The sequence below is a fragment of the Pezoporus occidentalis genome, unplaced genomic scaffold (assembly GCF_034315485.1).
Source record: "Pezoporus occidentalis ecotype Australia unplaced genomic scaffold, CSIRO_AGI_Poc_V1 ctg211, whole genome shotgun sequence".
NCBI lineage: Eukaryota > Metazoa > Chordata > Aves > Psittaciformes > Psittacidae > Pezoporus > Pezoporus occidentalis.
The window spans coordinates 522,711-545,348 of NW_026913976.1; the positions used below are offsets into that span (position 1 = coordinate 522,711).

The 22,638-nt window shown below is 41.9% G+C and overlaps 2 protein-coding genes across 2 annotated transcripts in view; one reads left to right on the forward strand and one right to left on the reverse strand.

The window, feature by feature from the left end:
• Positions 1-1,196: 1,196 nt before the first annotated feature.
• BLZF1 (basic leucine zipper nuclear factor 1) lies at positions 1,197-12,881 on the reverse strand. The gene is made up of 7 exons (XM_062619516.1): positions 12,757-12,881; positions 8,790-8,838; positions 7,236-7,675; positions 6,379-6,578; positions 4,283-4,411; positions 3,499-3,718; positions 1,197-2,608 (listed from the first exon to the last, which is right to left on the reverse strand). Exons 2-7 carry the CDS (start codon positions 8,806-8,808, stop codon positions 2,423-2,425), a joined length of 1,194 nt encoding a protein of 397 aa, XP_062475500.1. The 5' UTR covers positions 8,809-8,838; positions 12,757-12,881; the 3' UTR covers positions 1,197-2,422.
• A 3-nt stretch (positions 12,882-12,884) lies between these two features.
• The window catches only part of NME7 (NME/NM23 family member 7), a 92,534-nt gene continuing 82,780 nt past the window's right edge, over positions 12,885-22,638 (forward strand). The window contains exon 1 of the mRNA XM_062619519.1: positions 12,885-12,922. Coding sequence (XP_062475503.1) covers positions 12,920-12,922 — 3 coding nt within the window. The 5' untranslated portion in view covers positions 12,885-12,919. The remainder of the gene's footprint in view (positions 12,923-22,638) is intronic.

Genomic DNA, 22,638 nt, shown 5'->3' on the forward strand with positions numbered 1-22,638 from the left:
AAGCTTCAAACAAGGTTAAAAATTACCTTCACTAACAACAATTTTACTACCTATTTATTTGTAATTTTGTTGAAAAGGCCTGCTTTTATATATAACTAACTCAGGGATTTTATTGGTTTGCTCAAGTCTTAACGAGTATGAGATCTACATACGAGGGTGGCAAATACACATTCCTGTCATTAAAAAGCACTTTATACTCAACTCCACCATGAATTCCTGGATGCAGGCTATTATGTAAAATGTTGACTTTTTGCTGGATTAATATTGCTGTTTGCTGCTGCTTGTGATGAAGACTGTACAAGGTGTTACGTTGTTGGAAAATGCTGCTTCTCGTACCACTTTCTATTGAGCTGTTGACCAGTTAATTCTGGCCAGACCGGAGGACTATTTCATTTTAGTTTAGGGAAAGTGGCCATTGAAGGCTAACACATGTGTGACCGTGCGACAGTCTTTGAAACTTATTTCTGAGTCATAGTTAGTAATTTTCTATCCCATTAAGTGATTGTGTGAATTATGACCTTTACCAGCTACCTTCAAGGTAGCTGGATCATTTGTATATGTGTCCATGTTTGCTAAATTAATTATAATAAATTATACCACCTTACCCAGATCAATTGTGAACTCTTCTCAGAGAGTGCTGAGGTCAATCATGAAATCATGAAGTTAATGGAAGATGAGGAGCAACTGTCCAACATATTTCATGATCTGTCATTGTTCTTCCACTTTTGCACATTTAAAGTGTTTTCTGGAAGTTTTGTAACAGGAAGTAGTGTAGTAGATGGCAAAGCAAATTTGCCATGAGTATTTTTCTCTTCGCATTCTGGAGATAGTTGCAGGCATATTGAAAGAGTACTGATGGCACTGTGGTGCAGCTTTTGCTAGCATAGGTAAAGGACATGGTTGTGAAATGGAAATTTGACATGCTACTGAGAAAGGCAAGCAACAGATGCCTTCCTGTACCTTCCCCTGACACCAAGGACAAAAAGTGCTTCTTGTGTCTGGCAAATGCAGAGGTGAAGTCTGCAAAGGTTCACGGTATCTCCCTAATTGTAAGGAGCTACAAAAGAAGTGTTTCTTGGTTCACTACCTCAGACCAGTAGAATTAAGGGTTTTACAGTTAAACGTCATGTAGTTCTTTTTATGCTGCAGGGAAAACAAGGTCAGAAATACAGTTATATTAAATCCAAGATTGCAACTTTAAAGCAAAGAAAGTTTATTGTAGTTTTCTTCATGCAAATCAAAGCATGGCCAGCAACAGCAAGAACTTAACTTACAGATTCTGATAACAGTATGAGATTCAAAGAAAAACTGGGTGAAAGCTACCATTTCAAAACCCTTTCCCTAAATTAGATGGCTACAGGATATAGATTTGGGAATGAAACTAAGAAATTAAAATGCATACTTGCATCTTTCTTCTTTACATCTGCAGCTTAAAGAGGTTTCTTTAGATTTAGCAGATCATCTGCTGAAACTTCTCTTCAAACCTACATCAAGATTATAAAACCATATATGTAAAAAAAAATACTTTCTTTTACCAGTGCTTGTGCAAACTTCGTGCTTATCTTCAACTCCCCAGAAAGCCCATGAAGACATTGGGCAAGAACTGAGTTCTAATATTAGGTCAGGTCTCAAGACTGTGTACTAAAGGAAGTATATTAGTCTGTCTTTGCTGAGGATCAGCTACTCAACAGCTTCATTCTAGAAGCTGAGATAGATGGAAAACCATTATTTTAGCCTTATGGAAACACAAGAATAACCTCATCCCAAACAGGTTTCCAGAATCCATTTAAAAACAGTTACTGTTTATATATTACAGCTAGAGTTCATTCAAGTTCTTTCCCTTCTTGCCAGGGCTGCAACACTACATATGCTCTTACTTTCAGAGCTTAGAGCTATGAAAATTCATTGCACGTTTTCCTTTTGATTTCTGAAAAGGCTGAACATAGACTTGGTGCCAGTTCATCACCTTGGCTAAGATTAAAAAAAAAAAAATGCATGGAGCTGACAATTTTCCATTGCACCTTCCCCCCTTCCCTTAGCATAATCTATCAGCACTTCATTTACTTTGGTACAGTTAGGCTTTTGTCTCCCTCTAAACAGAAATTCATTGAGATTTGCTAATAAGACTGTAAACCTTAAATGGTCAAGGGCATCTCTATGCTCTACAAATCAGACCAGTGTAACATTTTTGGTCTTGCCTTTGTAGAAGAAAAGAAGTAGCTTTCCAGACTGAAAAGTAGTGGCAGTATCCCAGAGGCTAAGGAAATACTGTCAGTACCTAGCTTCAAGTAGTAAGAAACTGCATCATTTCCAATGTTAAACCCACCCATTATGGAAAGAAATAGGAAAAAGGAAAGTCTGCTGAACATCAACTAGTGTAATTCTTCAGAAGAGTGCATGTGCGGTTGCATTGCCTATGTTTTTAAAGGACTATCAGCTCTCCTTGACAGTGATTGCAACAATTGAAAGTTACATCTTCATATCTTGTGTATGGGTGAAACCTTCCAATATTCTTCTTTGTGGAAAGGAAGGAGGATGGAGAAGTCTCAGAAAAAGAAACTTCTGTCGATGTTTCGGCACGTGCAGCTGGATCCAGTACCCGTAGCACCTAAGGATGGAAAAATTGAGACTGACAATATATCTATTAAGTTTCATGGGTTTTATCCTTCTTTACCAGCTAGGAAAGATTTCCCAAAAGCAATTTTTCATTTCTTTCCAAGTTGAAAACTGAATATCCATCTTTCCAGACCCTCAATATACAGACATTAGGTAGTGTTTATAAATTAGTAATATTCATCAGAAATCCAAGCTATAATTTTAAAGAGAATTAAAAAAAAAAAATCTAATTTCTTTTAGCAGAGTTGAGCAAAACTAGGCAAGAGCAACACAGATCGGTAGGCACTGTGAGCCTCCTGCTGCTCAACCATTACTCAGTTGCTTCCAGACTAAACTCTTAGTCTAGTTTTCTATTTAAGCATCAAGCTTCTTGTGGTGAAACCTTGTCTTGAAAGATAATCACATAGCTTCTTTCTGTGTTTCCATCCACTCTTAACAGAACTGATTTGTAGGGCAACAAACTATTGCTGAAGTGTTATGTGTTATTCCTACCTGAATATCTTCTCCCGCTAAGTTTTTAGACTCAGATAAGTATTTTTGATTGGCTTCCTCCTGACACACTGACTCTAAACTAATTCTGACCCAATCATTTTTAGTGCTAGGAACAGAGAAGGAAACAGTACGTATCATTATATTATGTATGTTGTTCTGCTTATTGTTCCAGGTTTGGTTGGTTGGTTTTGGGGTGTATCTTTTTTTTTTTTGGGGGGGGGGAGGCAACATCTCTATTCAGTAAGTTTCCCCTGCATATAGTTTTTTAAAAAGATAAGATATGAAGTATTTAACACAAGGAAAGAAGACTCTGTGTTGAAAGAAGACTCTGATTTCTTTCTGGAAAGAAGACTCTGTGTTGACAGACTGAGATGTATGAAGAGTTCTTACCATTTCAGCCATTTTCTCAGCAGGGGTACTGCAGAACTCTACAGATGTTGAAGTCTTCTTTGGACTGTTAGTGCCAACATTTCCAAGAAGACGTGAGCTTACAGCTTTGGCTAGCTTACAATTCACAGCCGCTAGCTCTGTCGTAGTGTAAGATTGGGCACTAGGATAGTATGTCTGTTGTCTCCCCCACTGAAGACAAACCATCAGTTCCTCCAGCAGCCTGTGCAGAAAAGAAGACAGCACTATTAGTGGGTTTTGTACCCTGTATTACCAGCAACTTCACTGGAATCATCCCTTCCCAAGACTTACTGCACAAGCTAAATGTTAACTGAAACATGGAAAAAGAAAAAAAAAAGTGTTTAAAAATCATGTTATCCTCCAAGGCAAGGCCTCACCATCAAGGTATTTTAATACAGGTAAAACCTGACAACTGTCAGAATAAGCACAAAAGAAGTCCACATGGGTAGAAGAGTCTGTATGTTTTAGAAGGAGACAGAGAAAACTTGAAGGCAAGATAGTTAAGTGATTAACTACAGAAATCCTGAGGATATAAGGGATGTCAGCTCTAGAGTAACACCTCACACCTCCAGGCAACGAAGGAAAAATTAATACTACTTTGGCTCTTTCAGCTGTGGTGCTGAAAAGTGACATTACTCTCTATCAGCATAATTAATTTTTGTTGACTATCACTGGAACGGGAAAATTATTTGATTCTTCTCTGGTCTACAATGAACAGACAGAAATTAAGTTTGCACAGAGGTAGTGTGGATTAGAAAAATCATACTTCTGCGTATCAATCATCTCTTGACGGAACTGATCGCGTTCATTCAGCAAGTCCTGTATTGCACTTTGTGCATCCCTGGTTTGACGCTGAAGTATTGCTCTGGTATTGGTTAGCTCATCAGCCATAACCCTGCAAAACAAATCCCCAATCAGTAGTGTAAGTGAGCAGTTTGAAATTCACCTTTATTCTACTACAGACTGCAATTTGTCAGCTCAAGTTAAGGACTAAGCTGCTGTTCTCACTCTCCCACCCAGAGCCCATATCAACCTAATTATAAAGGACACATATTAAGAATAATTTATGTTCAACCACAGTCAACACAAGTTCAAGATTATATTTTGATTTGCTGAGTTTAAACAATTGTATGTCACTTAATACAAAGCTAGCAACAGACATTTCAAAATACCTTGGATAACAGAACATTTACACGTAAAAATGTAAATACATTTTGTTTTACTAACACAGTTCTCACAAGTATGCTGTAATCTCATATTTCCATCCTCCTCTCTGAAGATGACACCTATGGCTAAAGACTGCATTCATTCACCTCTTTGCCTTTCTCAGGGGCAATAACTAGACATTACACGTGCCAGATATAAGCATTTAAGAGCTACAAATGAGACAACTGTTGACACATTTTGCTATGCCATGAAGCTCAGCACTGACCCCTCAAGAAGCATTTCAAATGCCTACGTATACTGCAAATGCAAAAAACAATGACATTTAAACCACAGCCAGTTAGAAATCTGAGATCTCAACAAACCATAATGTTACGATATTGAAGGGTGTTACTCCAAGCACATCACCAGGGAATTTACATTCCTGATCTCAGAACTCCTATTAATGCTAAAGAAACAAGTTAGGATAGTAACTCTTGCCTAGTAAGGACAATCACAAGTCCTTACCATTCACTTAATATGCTGAAACTTCTTATGACCAGCAAATTAAAGGGAAGAGACTGTATTGTATTACCATTTCCTTCAAGCAGTAAGGTCTTTTGTCATATGCATTAAGCATCATGATTAAAATTTAGTCACTTATTGCTGAGTACAGTAGATTAAAAATCCTACAACACTATTTACAGATCTGGTAAGACAACTATACTGGGCAAGTTAAAAGTCTAATCCTTTATCAAATGAAATTTTTACATTCAGACTAGTTTTTATGGTTAGAGAAGCAACAGCAGGGCTCTTAGCAGTATCACAACCAGTGTTTTAACAAAGAGATGCCCTATCCTGCTGATAACACATTCATGTTTTTAGTTGTTCCTAAGTAATGCTTACCCCAGTAAAGGACTTTTCAGTCTCATGCTCTGCCAGTGAGGAGGGCCACAAAAAGCAGAGATAGGACACCTGACCCAAACTAGCCAAAGGGGTATTCCATACCACAGCACATCATGCCCAGTATATAAACTGGGGGGGGGTTGGGAAGAGACTGATCGCTGCTCAGGTCAAGCTGGGTACCAGTCAGAGGGTGGTAAGCAATTGTATTGTGCATCACCCGTGTTTACCATTTTGGTGGGTTTTTTTTCTCCTTTCCCTTCTTAGTTTTATATCCTCTCCCCTTGTTATTTACCTTATCATTATTAGTAGCAGTATTATATTGTACTTAACCCATGGGGTTTACATTCTTTTGATTCTCTTCACCATCCCACCCCATAGGGAAAGGGGGAGTGAGAGTGAGTGGCTGCATGGTACTGAGTTACCAGCTGGGTCTAAACCACAACAAGGGTGGGGATGAAAATCAAGATAGCTACCTTTAAGACAAGTCAAGACAGCTGTCCTGGAAAAAAAAAAATAAACCCTAAACTACACATAGTCTATCAGAATTAAGAACTTCTCCTGATATGTGAAGAACTGTAGTTTTTAGGAGGTATAGGATCCACTGTACTACCTTTGTAAATCTGAGAAGTTCTGTTTTTCAAGGAGCTTACTTTCTTTATACCTTTTCTGTAAACTCAAATTGCATAGTAGGTGTCAGTACAGCTACTGTGGCTGTTGTCTACATATGTAAGCACATTACCAGGCATTGCAATGGGCATACACAATACAAGACTGAAGGAGAATGCATTAGAACAGCTCTGTAAGAAGGAATACCTGCTTGCTAGGAATTTGCTTCTCCACACATCACATTGGATAGACATGCGCTCTAGTTGTTCAGACAACTGAGACATATTCCGGCCCAGGACTTCATTTTCTAGGATTAGCTGATTTTTCTCACGAGCCATCCGTTCAAAGTGGTACTGCAGATCATCCCCAACAGAAGCAACAAGTAATTTCTTCAGCTCCCGATTCACCTAGAATTAGACCAGACTGCCTTGTAATTATCAATATATAATGAAACACCTCCTACTTCCAGAATTCAATGCAAGTTACTGCAAACTGCTTTTCCCTTTCCTGAATAGAATGTATCCAGTGCAGGGTATATTAAGGCTCAGAATCCACTCTAGTGAGCATAAACATCTGAGACTAATGCATGTTTAGCACACTCTTATTTAAATACTAACAGTGGCCAGAGAGGAATGAAAGCCTGCTACAAGAAACAAAAAGTTTCAGTAGTAGTCAAGTCCTGAATCAATCAGATAACAAAGGATTAGACAAGACATCAACAAATGGATATTGTTTAGAAAATTATAGTCACTCCTCCTATGGCATCACATTTTTTCACTTAGCAGTTGAATTCAGAAGCAAAATCTTTCATTGTGGAAGACCCATTTCCCTGCAGCCCTCTAACGCATTTCTCACACCTTCAAGACTTTCTTTTCATTGGTTGTCAGAGAAGCAGCACTGGATTACTTAGATGTACTTCTACTCTGTATCTTAGCTTATAGTTCAAGGGGGAAACCATTTCTCTCAAGTCTAGTGTCATAGGAGCTCTTTGGTCACATTCACAAACTGTTTATATAAACCAAAGCAGCTCAGCTGTGTAAGAGAAAACACCTTTCATTTCTTACCTCTGTTTGTATACGCAGCTGATTAGAGAGCCCTTCTTTATCCTGTAACAACCGCTTTTCTGAATTCTTTAGCTTTTCAATTGCATTTTTCAGCTCTTGCTGCTCTTTCTTGGGATCTGCAGCTCCATCTGACTGATGGAACGTGTCTCCTTTATGTCCCTCCGATTTAGCCGCCTTAGCATTTTTAGCTGGAACAACATGGGTGATAGCTGCTTTGGGGACTAATATACGAATAGCTTCTATCTCCACTGATTTATCAACAGGCACTTTCCCCAGCTGCAGAACTCCAGGACTCAGAGAAGAGACTGTCTTTTTATGTGGACTGTGGTGGCTGTGGTGGTTCATAATGTTGGCTCCAGTGATTACTTCCACCGATCCAGCTGCCTGCTCAGTTTCCATGCCATCTCCAGGTCCTCGGATGGGTGACGAGGTATCATCAACTGAAATTTAGAAATAGCAGAGGCAAAGTTTACCACCTTTCACTTTCTTAGTCTCACTGAAACTCTTCACTTAATTTCTGTACTTCAAAGTTAGAGACTTTAATTGCACACTATGTGTCAAAGACTCCTTTGCAGCAGCAATTATGAAGCACAAATCAGACAGATCCTAACTCAGGTGTGTATTGCTCATTAATACTAATAGGACAACACAAACATTGATCTGAATTGTACCGATGGCAATTTCTTGCTGCCATACAAGATGAAATGCAAACATGAGAGATAGTACAGAGGAAATTCTTGACAATATCACTCATAGGCTGAAAGAAAAATCAGTTTTTCAGAACTGACAGAATCAGAGCAGTCTCATTCTAAAAGTAAGAAATGAAGAGCAGCCATTAGATACAGAGCTACTAACACCTTAATAAATCTAGCAGACTGTTAAGGTACCATGTGTTTTAGTTGTCCAATTGAGGGTTTAAGAAAAGCCAACAAGCCAGTTCTGCTTCCTTTCTAATCAACAGACCCCAGTATTTCCAGCAATGCTTCATTCTGTTCTGAATTCCCCAACATGCATGATAACATTTACTGCAATTCATTTTATTTAAGTTCAGAAAATTTTCAGCTGACTGAAGTATTGCTGCACAATTTCCTTATAATGGGAGAAAGCGAGAAAGTTCTGGAGCACGCTCTTAGCTACACATGCTGATTTTTTCCTCATACTGCAGGCAGTAATGTGAGCCTGCGTCTTCTATCCAAATAATGAATTTCAAAAATGCAGTAGTAACACATCATACTGCCCAACTTTCAACTTGGTTACATCAATACCAAAAGGTTCTGAATACTAGAGGACTGACAGAGAAGTGTACTTACAGATAACAGACCAGTGATAAACTTGTTTTTCAATACAAAGCTGGATTAGAAAACTACATTAAATTCACTGTTACATCCAGGCAAGACAGATTTTAACTGCAATAACATAATCACATAACTACTTCCTAATAGCCACATAAACCGACTATGAATGGAGCCTGGCATACAGTCTAACTCCGGTCTTAAGAATTCACATTAAAGTACTTTTAATCCAGTCTGCTTAGATATCATGCGAACAACCTACCTTTTTCTAGAGATGCCATTTTCTCTTTAGTAGTCAGCTCTTCTTAAGTCTGAGGAGGAAATGAGGAGTGGGGGGAAAAAAAGAAAATCTTCAGCAAGGCAACACTGACAGTTAATCTCTAATATTTTTGTACAACCTCTGAACTCCAGTTCAGTTGCATAGTTAAAAAGATCACACCAAAACAAAGGAAAAGAACCCAAACCAGACCCACAAAAACCCACACCAATTCTCAAAGGACTGTGAGACTTCTGGCACTTGTTTCATTTTGGTTTTGGTGGGATTTTTTCACTAAGAGCTGAACTTCAACTCCTATCTTCTGCTCCTCATCCAGTTCAGCTTCTATTCCTCAAATCTCTCTGGGCTCCATCATCTTACCCTTTAAAGCTCTGTAACACTTCCAGAGCACAACTACATGACTGCACAGATAACCAAAGATCATCACAGAACCATGAGAAAGGGAAATCCCACACTGTACTCTTAAAGCAGACCAAGAGGTGAGGAATTTCTTCCTCAGCTGCACAAGTGCTTTAGACCCGCTTGCTAATACAACTTTTTTGGTAGAGCCAATTCCCAAACAAAGCAGAAGTCAGTGCCCTGAGTGGCTGCACATGCTTAATTTAACCTAACAGTAAAACTTTACCCCCAGTTTGGCACAAACTGCCATCCTGGCCATTTTCTCCCTTGTCCACCATTGCTTCCTTCATCCACATGCCCATCCACTCTCAATTCTCCAGGTCACTCATCCTCCTTTCTCAGGGTCTCTCGCTAACTACATTAATTTGAGATTGATATATCCCCCTTTTCTTTTTCTTCTTCTTCTTTCAGTTTTCCCTGTTATTCAAGGGAGCTCTCCCAAAGCCCTTGCTTTCTTTTGTTATTGCACTAACTGAAAAGGCTTAACTAGAACTTTTTTTGACTTTCACTGCTACAGCTCTGCCCTGCAAAGATAATGACAGTGGTGTACACTACTTCCAGCTCTCTGGATTCATGATCTGTTTTGTGGAAGCCAGGTTTATCTTTGTGAGGAGCAGAAGACAAAAGAAACACCTTAAGCTTTTTCAAACGATAGATATGGGAACATCTTCACTATGAGGGTGGTGAGTCACTGGCACAGGTTGCCCAGAGAAGCTGTGGCTGCCCCATCCCTGACAGTGTTCAAAGTCAGGGTGGATGGGGCTTTGAGCAACCTGGTCTAGTGGAAGGTGCCCCTGCCCATGGCAGGAAGTTGGAACTGGATGAGCTTTAAGGTTCCTTCCAACCCAAACCATTCTGTGATTCCATGATCTTGTTATCTGTTGCTTCTACAGCTGCGTTATGTTTTTGCTCATTTAATACCACTCATCACTACTGTTCATTTTTGATTGAGGATCTCTACTCATTTGAAGAGAACTCGGATGAAAGCTCAGAAAAAGGCAAGAATACTCAATAAGGCCTGACTGCTGAGGTGAGCAGCTCGAGAGAGGACGCCTTCAACACCGGAGCGGGGGGAAGCTCAGCGTCCAGGCGCCTCAACCCAGAGCGGCGAGAGACACCGAGGGAGCCTCCAGTCCTCGACAGGACCTGCCCGGGAGCCGGCAGCTCAACTCGGACGAGAGCGAGCAGGGACTCACAGGGGGCGGAGCCAGGAGGGGCGGCACCAGCCCTCAGTGGGTAAAAACCTGCCCCAGGGAGCGCGGCGAGCGGAGCGGGTCGAGGCAGTTCCCGCGGGCGGGCGAGCGGGGTGGTGAGCGCTCGGCGTAGGGCCAGGGACCGGGCTGGGAGCTCTGCTCTGGCTGCCCCGGCGGTGGCAGCGTAGGCACCCAGACAGAGCCGATGAGAGGGGAGGCTGCAGTGCAGAGCTCGGGGTGCAGAGAGTGCCTGCACTGGTCTGGTGAGGGGAGGGTGCACAGTGGGCACGGCTGCACTCAGTGCTCCCTGGTGGAGGTCCTCCTGCAGCAGGGGCTGAGCTGCGGGATGCTGTTAATAGGCTGTGAGATGTCAGGGAAACTGAGAGGAAGCAGGAATGGTTGCTGCCGGCCCAAACTGTGCAGGGGCCTCGAGCTTCACCTCTAGCTCATGAAGGAAAGAAGGAGGCCGTTAACCTGGGAAGCTGGGAATTAGTGACAAAAAAAAAAAAAAAAAAAAAACAACAACAAAAGGAGGAAAAGGACAATCAAAAGCGAGGGGCTTCCTCCTAAATCTGATGTCCCCACCCAGAACGGCTTTGCCGTCCTGCAGGGGGCTAATGAGGAAACACACTTGCACCATGAACAACCGGAGCAGATTCTCCTGGAAGGCACGCTAAGGCACATAAAAAACAAGGTGCTTGGTGACAGCCAGCATGGCTTCACTAAGGAGAAATCCTGCCTGACCAATTTGGTGGCCTTCTATGATGGGGCTACAGAACTGATGGACAGGAGTAGAGCAGATGATGTCATCTACCTGGACTTGTGTAAAGCATTTGATACTGTCCCACACAACATTCTTGTCTCTAAATTGGAGAGACATCAATTTGATGGATGGACCACTCGGTGGATAAAGAACTGGCTGGATGGCTGCACACCAAGAGTTGTGGTCAATGGCTCAATGTCCAGCTGGAGACCAGTAATGAGTGGTGTCCCTCAGGGATTGGTGTTGGGACCGGTCTTGTTTAACATCGTCGCTGACATGGACAGTGGGATTGAGTGTGCCCTCAGCAAGTTTGCCGATGACACCAAGCTGTGTGGTTCGGTTGATACGCTGGAGGGTAGGAATGCCATCCAGAGGGACCCTGACATGCTTGTGAGGTGAACTGATGCCAACCTTATGAAGTTTAACCATGCCAAGTGCAAGGTCCTACAGCTGGGTCAGAGCAATCTGAGGCACAGCTACAGGTTGGGCAGAGAAGAGATTCAGAGCAGCCCTGCGGAGAAGGACTTTGGGTGCCGGTTGATGAGAAAATGAACATGAGCTGGCAGTGTGTGCTCACAGCCCAGAAAGCCAACCGTATCCTGGGCTGCATCAAAAGGAGTGGGACCAGCAGGTCGAAGGAGGTGATCCTGCCCCTCTACTCTGCTCTTGTGAGACCTCACTTGGAGTATTGTGTGCAGTTCTGGTGTCCTCAACATAAAAAGGACATGGAACTGTTGGAACAAGTCCAGAGAAGGGCCACGAAGATGATCAGGGGACTGGAGCACCTCCCGTATGAAGACAGGCTGAGAAAGTTGGAGCTGTTCAGCCTGGAGAAGAGAAGGCTGCGTGGAGACCTCATAGCAGCCTTCCAGTATCTGAAGGGGGCCTATAGGGATGATGGGGAGGGACTCTTCATTAGAGACTGTAGTAATAGGACAAGGGGTAATGGGTTAAAGCTTAAACAGGGGAAGTTTAGATTGGATATGAGGAGGAAATTCTTTCCTGTTAGGGTGGTGAGGCACTGGAATGGGTTGCCCAGGGAGGTTGTGAAGGCTCCATCCCTGGCAGTGTTCAAGGCCAGGCTGGACGAGGCCTTGGGTGATATGGTTTAGTGTGAGGTGTCCCTGCCCATGGCAGGGGGGTTGGAACTATATGATCTTAAGGTCCTTTCCAACTCTAACTATTCTATGATTCTATAAGCATTTGGTCCTGTCTGCTTCATCTGAGACCACCTGCTGGCTATCCTGCTCCTTTAATGCTCATGCTATAATACTGTTCTTACTGTCCTGCTACACGTACAAACTTCAGTTTAAGCCTCGGCAAAATTCCCCTTTTATTACATTCCTATAGGCAAGGCTCCTTCACCGATTGAATCGTTAACTGCCGCACTTCTCAGCTAACATCCTGCCCTACAGAACCGCCACGACAGGCAACGCAAGGAAGTCCCGCATTAACACGACTGAGCCATGACACACCACGGCCTCAGAAAAACACCACAACCCAGCCCCGGCTGCCACGGGCGATGAGTGTCCCCCTCACCCCAGGTTCAACCGAACCCCCTCAGCCTGCCGGTAAGCGACAGCTGGACATTACCCACCGCTCTTTAAAAGCCGCTTCTCCGTCCACGGCAGGACCGGCCAACACGCACCCAGCGCTCCTCGGGCTCGGGCCCAGCCCCGGCCGCTTTCGAGCTCCGGCCCTACCGCCACCAGGCCGGATGCAGGGTGAGGCGGGCTCTGCCTGCAGCTGCCGCCATCGCCATGGTGAGCGCCGCCGCGGGGCTGGGTCGGGACGGGACGGGACGGGACGAGCGGGACCAGGGCGGCGGAGGGTGAGGGTCAGTGGCAGCAGCTTCTCGCCGTCATGCCGGCCTCTTTCTTCTAGGCAGCTGCAGAGGCGGGCGGCGGGGGGAAGCTCAGCCCCAGGGCAGGTGGTGCCGAGTGCAGCTGGGAATAACGGCGGCAGGGGGGGCCCAGGGCTCTCCTCAGGGGCTGTGCTCGTCGATGTGAGCGGGGTGGCTTAAGGTATGCCCTGGCCCGTTCTTTCGCTCCTTTCTGAGGGCTCTTGTGAGGCGCAGTCAGTAGGTAGTGCTAACCTGCCGTTAGGTCTCGTTGGGACCCAACCGGGAAGATGTTTGCATGTCCGAACTGCCCTCAAATAGGAACCGGCTAGTTCGGGAAACTGGGCTGCATCAGCATGAGGTCGAGGGAGGTGATCCTGCCCCTCTGCTTTTATGAGACCCCAGCTGCAGTATTACGTCCAGCTCTGGAGCTCCCAACCACAAGAGGGATGTGGACCTGTTGGAGTGAGTCCAGAGGAGGCCACGGAGATGATCCAGGGCCTGGAGCACCTCTCCTGTGACGACAGGCTGAAAAGAGTTCAGCCTGGAGAAGAGAAGACTCTGGGAAGACCTTAGGGCAGCTTCCAGTGCCTAAAGGGGGGCTATGAGAAATCTGGACAGGGACTTCTTACAAGGGCATGTAGTGACAGGACAAGGGGGAATGGCTTTAACCTACCAGAGGGGAGATTTGGATTAGATATAAGGGAGAAATTCTTCACTGTGAGGGTGGTGAGGCACTGGCACAGATTGCCCAGAGAAGCTGTGGCTGCCCCATCCCTGGCAGTGTTCAAGGCCAGATTGGACAGGGCTTTGTGCAACCTGCTCTAGTGAAAGGTGTCCCTGCCCATAGCAGGGGGTTGGGACTGGATGAACTTTAAGGTTTCTTCCAACCCAAACCATTCTATAGTTCTGTGACCCAGTGGGAAGGCAGCTGGTGAATTTTAAGAATAGAATACATTCCAGGTGCAGCAGTCTTTGTCCTTGCCTGGATCTTCTTTTTAGTAATGCAGGCATGTTGAGGCAGGGGCACTAATGAAAAATCAGTTTGCATTGATAACTGGCTGAGTCCCCTTTGCTGAAGGTGATATGTAAAAATCAGTGTTGCAAAGCTGATTAAAACCCAGCGATTTTGAATCGAATTTTGTACTTGAACACATACGCAAGATACATATGAGAGCCTGGCTGATGCAGCTGCTGTGTTCAGCTTTAAATACCTGCCTCAATAGCTCAGGTTTGCCCGTCTCCTCCAGTCTGTGTAGCAGCTTTGTTTCCACTTTGCTTTCAGAACACAAACTTAGGATCAGCATCTGCCACTAAAGAAGGAATGCTAGTGTTTGTTTTCAAATATAAGGTTTGCAAGTCTGGTTTAATCCAGGCAGAATTGTAATTTTCAGTTCCATGTTGAATTTATTCATGTCATCAGAAGCCCTGCTTTTTGACTTTGCACAGATGTCACTTAGATGGAATGTTTGCTTTGTTGTAGTTGATTATCACTATGAATGTGATGTATTTCTAACCTCCCTTTATTTCTGAGGTGGCACCAAGTTAACTGATTAAAGCGGTGTTAAGTCTTACAAAATGTTTAATGGTGAATTTGTTGAATTTGTTTTGAAAAGCTTTCAGTGACAGAAACTGCATGATCTGTTGTCATAATTCCATTGCATGATGATTTTTCTAGTTTACCCTGGTCTTTCAAGCGTTACAGCCCTGCTTCTTGCTTTTCTGCTTACAAAGCCACCCATTTTCCCACTTATGTGTTCTTCCTACCGCCAGTTTCCTAAAATACAGTAAATAATTTGGTAGCTGAAAGACAATGGGAAAATAAGTGTTTTGGGAATGCATGCTGCCCAGTTAGGTATGGACATGGCATCCTGGGAAAGGGATAAGTTATGTGACTGTTAGACACTATGACTTTACACGCCTGATCCATCTCAAACATCTTGAAAACATCTTTTTCTCAGGATCAGTGAATCAAACAACTGACTCAATTGACTCATCAAAGGACTCCTTCCAGTGGATTCAGATATTGATCTACAAGCTGGATTTTAGCCTCAGGAACCTAATTATGTTCTGAAAGTAGCGAACCATTACTACTGTGTTGCTTCCAGACAGTAGTATAAATTGCATAATTTTAAATGTATATTTCTACTCAGAAAAAAACTGTTACAAGTCATATCATAGCCACAGAAAGAAAAATGCAATAACTTTTTAGTGGAATCAGTTTGGAGTGTATTTGTGTTAGACACTGTACTTCAGTCATACGGAAACAGTACACTGGAAACAGTTGTGTATCTTGTAAAACTGGGCACATAGCTGTGGTGGAAGCTAAGGGGAGAAATGACCTGAAATATCCTGCAGTTATTTGTCTTTTTGTGACAGCAGTTTGGCTTAAAGGTCTGCTAATCATTGAAAACAGTTTTCACTGTCATCAGATCACAGACAGTACTTCAAATCAGCTCCAAGGCATTCTGGTGTCTTCATTGCTGCTGTGGGTGATGAGCAGTAAATTCCCAAAAGGAAACTTGCTTATCTCGTCTAAGATGTGCAGTCTCTCTTGGCTGCTGGAATTCATTATTCTTTAATGATGCCTTTCATATAATCAAATGCAGGGATATATTGAAGTTAATGTTAGTGTCTTTTTATTAATGGCTTTGGTGCACTCTGATGCTTCGAAATGTCACATTTCATACAGATACAGAAATAGAGCATTTGACAGAAAATAATGGCCTCTGTATGCAAGCAATGTGTCACACAGATACAGAGCATTATTGCAATTGGAGAGGCTGTACACAGGTGCAGTTGGATTATTTCCTTTTTCTCCACTCTTTAAAACAACTATTCTTACCCTTGCACACTTGGCAACTGTAGCATACAGTACAAAGACTTTTTGAACAACAACATAGACAAGCATTTCTGTCTTGACCATAAAGAAATCGAGGCACATAAAAGCCAGGTGATTTGTCTAATATGATGCCATCTGGCTTTGATTTTCTGGATGTAGAAGCACATGGTCAGTGGAATTTTAGTGTCCAACTACCTTAGTTCTTTTTGCGAAGTTGGGAAAATAGATATGAAGTCTCCTGGGGTAGGTTGCCAGAGCTTGCAGTCTTGTAATTTGACTGCAGTCTTGTAATTTTGACCACGGTCTTGAATATATCTGGAGATTAGCAGTTCAGCTCACTCCAACAGAAAATTTTACAAATTGGATGTTACGTGTTTGTTGTTGTTACCATCAGTTCATTGGTAAAACCCCCAGCTTAGAGAACGTAAACATGGAAATTCTCAATTTAGACAGGGAATAAAAATGAGTAATTTCTTAAAACACTTTGATTCATCAGTGGAAAGACTTATTTCATGATTTGGAAAATGGAAGTCAGAAAATAGGAAGTGAATCAGCTGTTTCTAGAACTTGACAAAAGTTGAGTCCTAGGTTCCTCATGGTCCAGCATATCATGGTGTAATCACATTTTCAGCTGAAGACTTTATAAAAGCAGTGCAGCTCATGGGGCAGCTGTGCAACATACCTTGGTTTACAGGAGTTTAATTTGGGAACCAGTAATATTACCCATACTGGATTAACTGGTAAAATGGGATAACTTTGGTGAAGAGCTGTCATTCAGAGCTGATCATAGAGACAAAACTCCTTCCTGCTAATAGACTTTCCTAAAAAGTGCATGTTTATGAAATAACTTTTAACAATTTTCAAATTATATACTTTTTGTTGCAAATTAATTGCCATTAAAAAAAAGAAAAACCCCCAAACAACAAAACACTACCAACACTAACAGCCAAATCAAAAAAAACAAACCATTTTTAGCTCTTCCAGGAAAAGATTCAAAATCTCCTCAAAAGACAATTTCCTAATGCTTAAGATTTGCTTCTTTGGTCTTAAAACAAGACTCAAGTTCACTAGAGTGCCAGCTGGTGATTAAATTGACTTTTTTCAGCTGCATCATGGCCTGACCCTTTCAGGTGTAAGATTGCATGACAAAAACAGCTGCAAAGACAGGTTTCCTTCCTTAATGGCTGTCATTTGCAACATTTCATCACAGGGAAAGACAAAGTATGGTATGCAACGTGAGTTAAGAATAAACAAAATGCTATCAGGTAGCCTTTAAATGCTTATTGTATGGTGAGTCTTTGTATGGGCATCAAAAATATGATGTGGTTTCTTCTTGAACTAGTGTTTCCAAATACTGTTAGTTCACTTCTTGAGCAGATAGGCTGTGTATATTGCAGAAAATGTAGCCAATAAAATTGCAATCTTTGCCTTCTGTCAGCCAAATGGGTATGATGCTGCCATCTTTATGCGCTATATAAAATACCACCTTATAAGTTTAAAGTTGACAGGTTTGGAATCCATGGGATAAATTACCTCCTACTCTAGCCAAATCATGGCTTTGGTTTGCAGAAATTGCCACCTCTAAAAGTAATTTTAGATGCTTTGATGGCTCTTCTGATGGAGTGGCTCAAAGAGTTTACATTATAATAGTCAAAATTATCTGGGATTACCTAATGATAAATTCTGTGCTCATCTCCGTTTATCACCCGGATAAACCCAGGTCTCTCTGGATCCTTTGGGTTATAGGTGCAGTTCTTAAAAACTTTGACACTTCTGTTCTCATTGTATGTTGGATTTCTTTTTTACATTGTCAGAAACTGAAGAGACTCAGGAATTACTCAGTGAACCATCACTGGGAATAAAGAAAAGTTACAAACTTTCAGCTGAAAATAAAAAAGAATAGAATTTGATGACATAGCTGGTGGTATTCAGGGAGTTGTTCCAGACAGATTTGATAGGGATAAAATTTATACTTAAGAATGTTCTGCCAGAGGTCTTAAATTTTGAAAGCACATCTAGATCATTGTTAATACATGCACACAGCAGATCTGTGTAGGCTCTGGGGAAGCTTGGAAGGATGGTAATTACCTTTGGTCAAGGAGCTGCCAAGCTATAATAAGAATCATAGATTGATTATTTAGGTTGGAAGGGACCTCCAACCTGATTAAAACGGGTCTAACCAGACAAGGCTGCTCCAGGCCATGTACAGGCAAGTTCTGAACATCTCTGAAGATGGAGGTTGCACCCACGTCTGGGCAGCCTGTGCCAGCGTTTGACCACCCTCGAGCTATTTTTTTCCTAATGCGTAACTGGAATGTCCCATGTTTCAACTTGTGTCCTTTTTGCTATCACTGTGCGCCTTCAAGAAGGGTCTAGGCCTGTCTTTGGTGTCCTTCACTTGGGTAGTTGTCGAAAATAGCAAGGTTAGCCTCAGCATTCTCTGAGCTGAGCAGGCTCTGTTCCCAGCCTTATATCCCATCTTGTAAGACCCTGGTGGCCAGTGGCTAAACACAAAAACCTGAACGTTTTATCTTTTCTGTTCAATAGCATTCAAACAGAATAGTGTGCCTTTGAAAAGCATTTTTGACTGCTCAGTTGAGCATTTTAGTGCCAGTTTCTAAAACATTGTGGTGATCTAGTATATCCAGCTAGTATACCCTGCCAATCATTAACTGGCTGGTGAGAAACTGTGATAGTAGGGAAAACCTGTTTTTGTGAATCCAAAGAGGGCTGTTTCCACGAATTGTTGCTACCAGGAATAATCACCAGAAGTACTGTTTCCTGGAAGTAAGCACTGTGCTTGGCCTAATCTTCCCAAACTATGTTGTGTTTACTTGTCTCCTTAGATGGAAACAAGAGGCACTGATGGATAAGCAGCACACCAAGGTCACTCAGTTGTGTTTTGTGGGTGGAACATGGTAGTTCTCTGCCAGCCAACAAAATAGAAAGAAAAAGAGAAAAAGCAGTGTAAGGTTTGATAAAGGGAATAAAATCTGTATAGCCGGGCTCTGGGACACACTGCTGCAGCTTAGTAATAAGAATGACAGCTTAGCAAGTTTTTGCATGTATAACAAGAATATCATAGAAACAGAATGCTTTTGGTTGGAAGGGACCTTAAAGGTGATCTAGTTGCAGCTCCCCTGCCACAGGCAGGGACACCTTCCTCTAGACCAGGTTGCTCAAAGCATCAATCCAGCCTGGCCTTGAACACTGTCAGGCAGCCACAGCTTCTCTGGGCAGCCTGTGCCAGTGACTCACCACCCTCACAGGGAAGAATTTCTTCCTTATTTTTAATCTAAGTCTCCCCTCTTTCAGTTTAAAGCCATTCCCCTTGACTTTACATGCCCTTGTAAAAACTTCCAGTTTCCTTTTAGTCCCCCCGTTAAGTACTGGAATGCTGTGATAAGGTCTCCCTGGAGACCTTGTATCAGGATATTCCCTAATCACATAAGCACATACAAAAGGTAGAAATTCTTTGTTTCTCACACTAATGCCTAATAAAGAAGTATGTTCTCAGTATCAGAAGACCTCTGTGAGGTGGCCCTTGCAAGTTGTCCTGGAGTGCTCAGCTCTGATACTCATTTAAAACGTGGCTTTGGCATTTTTGGAGGCCAGATACTGTAGAAGGCCACGTGCTTGTGTGTCAGCAGTTTTCCTGTGTGAAAGGACTTTATCACACAGACTGTGGTGATCTGTGCTTTATAATTTAGTAGTTTCTAAATCCTTTTATAAGGTTATTAATTGTGAGGCATGGTGCACGAGGAAGAGACGCCGTCAGACGGCTTTTTACAGATCGTTTTGTGAATTAATTCTTGAGGTTTAAATAAGGTGCTCAACCTGTGTTTGAGCACCAGAGGGTGCTCCTGTATTTGCAAAGAAGTGGCTCTCTCCGGAGGTGTGTTCCAGAGAGCCTGTTTTACCCTCTGTATTTGCATGGAATTCTTCAGTAATTTTAACGTTTTTAAGAATCACAGCTTTTATCACGGGAACTTCTGTTCACATGTAGCTTGTCATTAGCCTGACTTCAGAATGAAGGATGTATGACCACGACATCTGTACTAGCTGAAATCGGATTTAGTCCAACTACTTTAGAATTAATATTTGAGGCAATCTGAGAAAAAATAGTGTTTTAATGTCAACATCTAGTTAAACAGCAGTGCAGACAAAATGCTTGTGTTAAGTGCCCACAGCAGTGAATAAGAAATGTGTCTGCAGAGTTGTTTGTCTATTTCACAGGATTGTAAATTGTTACTTGACTGTTGTAAGTTCTGACTGTTCAAGGTAGATGCAGGATGTGTGGTCTTTAGAGCATTCGCACAACCTCCTGAGTGCTAATGCTCGTGGTATCAGCTGGCTAAAGGACCCTTCCCCCTTAGCTATGCTTCCAAGGCAACCACCTGATTCTTGTAAAAAATGCTTTTCAGAAGATTATTATGAGCTGAGATAATCTGAAGATGCTGTAGGCATTATGCTAGTTTGAAGTGCTGTTGATAGCTTTGGTTCAGGATTTGCAGGTGTTCCCTTATCAAACCTCTACTTCCAACTGCTCATAACTTTCTGAAATTTTAACCATTCGGCTTGAAATTTTCCAGACAGTTTCTACTGGAGGTTGAAAGTATAACGGAAGACATGAATAAGAATGGGAGGGGAGGGGAAGGAAGAAAAATTGAAAACATCTCAGGATCCTAATAATAAAAAAAGTAAGTTCAGTGTTCCTCTGAAGAACTTCAGTTCTGAAAAGGTTGGAAATTGAAAGCTGAATGTTTGTCAGAGGAATGGTCTCTATGAAAGAAGACTACCTTCGAGTATTGCCATCAGTTCTAATTTGAGGCCAAGTTTTGAGCCTTTCAAAAATGTTTTTTCTTGTAAATACAGGATAGATTGGATCTTGTAATGGGATGTGCACAGGTAGCTCAATGTATTTGGATCACATACAGACACTAACCTCATATTCAAAGTCAGAGACCCAGCATTCAGCAGCTGACCATGGTAGTGTTAGTTTCTCCTACTGTGGACTGGTGCAAAGCACCTAAACTTCGTGCTCAAATGTAATTAGGTGAGATGACATGTTATAAATACTGTTATGAGTCAGAGAGCATCTCTGCTTTTTGCTGGTATCATTGTCAGACTCTTCTTGAGTTAGTGGAGGCAGATAAGCACTGACTGCTCTTAGAGGAATTGCATGTGACCATGTAATTAAGAGTACAATAATGTAATTTATGATCTGCAGCTTTATAAACAGGCATTAAATGGGGACACATTCCCCTGAAGACAAGGTGTACCTGGCCTTCTAAAGCTAAACCTGTCGTCAGAGCAGTCAACAGCAGTACAGCATCCTTTGTGAGCTTTAGAGAAATTATATTCCGTAATTAGAGGAATAACATGAATCCCGTAACTAAATACTTAACTATAATATATAATTGCAGAGGATTAGACTTAATGGTTGAAGATTTGAATTCTTGATTCTCTTTTATGAGAGACTGGGGAAAAAAGAATAGGTTACACTAATCATGCCTACACACTTCATAGGAAGCTTACAGAATTTACATAATCTAATAGTAAAAGAACAGTTCTTGCTTAGTAAATTGTCAGAACAGCAAGATAATTTCATGGATGGGAGGTGGGATTGCAGATTCCTAAATCTAGTAAGAAAACTTGGGGCCTTCAGCCTTTTAGAGCTGTGTTCATCACAACCCTTGAGCATATATGGGGGTGATTTACTGAACTGAGATCTCAGTCAAAGAGCGAGATTCACTTGGTTAGTGCTACAGAGGCAGAAGTATCCCTGTGTTACTTGGCAACAGATGGTCAGCCAGCAATAGGCATAACAGTACAAAAGGCACCTGAGAAGCCCGGGTACCAGGAATATTTGGAGTCAGATAACTGAATGTAAAGGATGTAGCACCTGTTTGCAGGAAGGTGAATGTGAATGCAGTCAAGTGTTTCATTGACTCATTTAATAGATTTCCAAAGATTATTAAGAGTTTTAATAATTTTAAGCAATGTTTAATTAATTTGAAAAAAGTTACCTTGAATTTGTGTGAAATTTTCGATACATACAATTTGTTTTCTACAAGGGGAGGATAAAAAGAGATAAGCTTACAAAATTCATGAGTGAACTTCTGAATGTGAGGTTTGGATTGAGAATCAGCAGCAGTCAAGACACTGCAAAGGAAATTGCAGTTGCCAGATGTTTCTGCATTGGAAAAGTGATCTTCTGATTTTACTTTTTGACCAAAGAAAAGCCTGTCAAGAAAGCGGTGGGAGGTCCAACAGCAGTGAGGGGGCTACGGAATTGGAGTTCTAAAAATTATACCAGCTCATGTGTCAGAAACATGAATAGAAGAGGAGGAGGAAAATGAGTTTTAAGAGACAGAGCTAATTGAGTGCTCTATCTACACAGTATTGTAGATTTAAGTTTTGCCTGGAAAATATCCTGTATTAGAGGAACTGTGAAGGTAGAAGATGGGTTGAATAACACAGCTTAATAGGCGTGCACTGCTGGGGATTCATGTGGGTATTTAAGGTACATTACAATGTTGAAAAAAAAGAGCACTTTTCTGGCACTCATTGTCATTTGTGAAATACCACCAGTATGTCTGAAGTTTCTTATTTCTGCCTTGCAAAATTGTCGTTAACATTTAGTGGCTGCACTTTTTTTGCCTTTCCCTTTTCTTTCACAAATGGATTTATTTAAAAAAAAAAAAAGAATTATTGATGATGGAGAATTACTTGTAGTGTGTAAATAGATTTTTTTTTTTTCATGCAGCTGCTTTCAGCCTATTTGCCACAGAAAA

Coding starts and splice junctions, on each gene's coding strand:
- BLZF1 (XM_062619516.1), bottom strand. Junction 6,579..7,235: donor AGCTGCGTATACAAACAGAG/GTAAGAAATGAA, acceptor GTCTAATTCTAG/GTGAATCGGGAGCTGAAGAA. Junction 2,609..3,498: donor CTGAGAAAATGGCTGAAATG/GTAAGAACTCTT, acceptor TTCCATCCTTAG/GTGCTACGGGTACTGGATCC.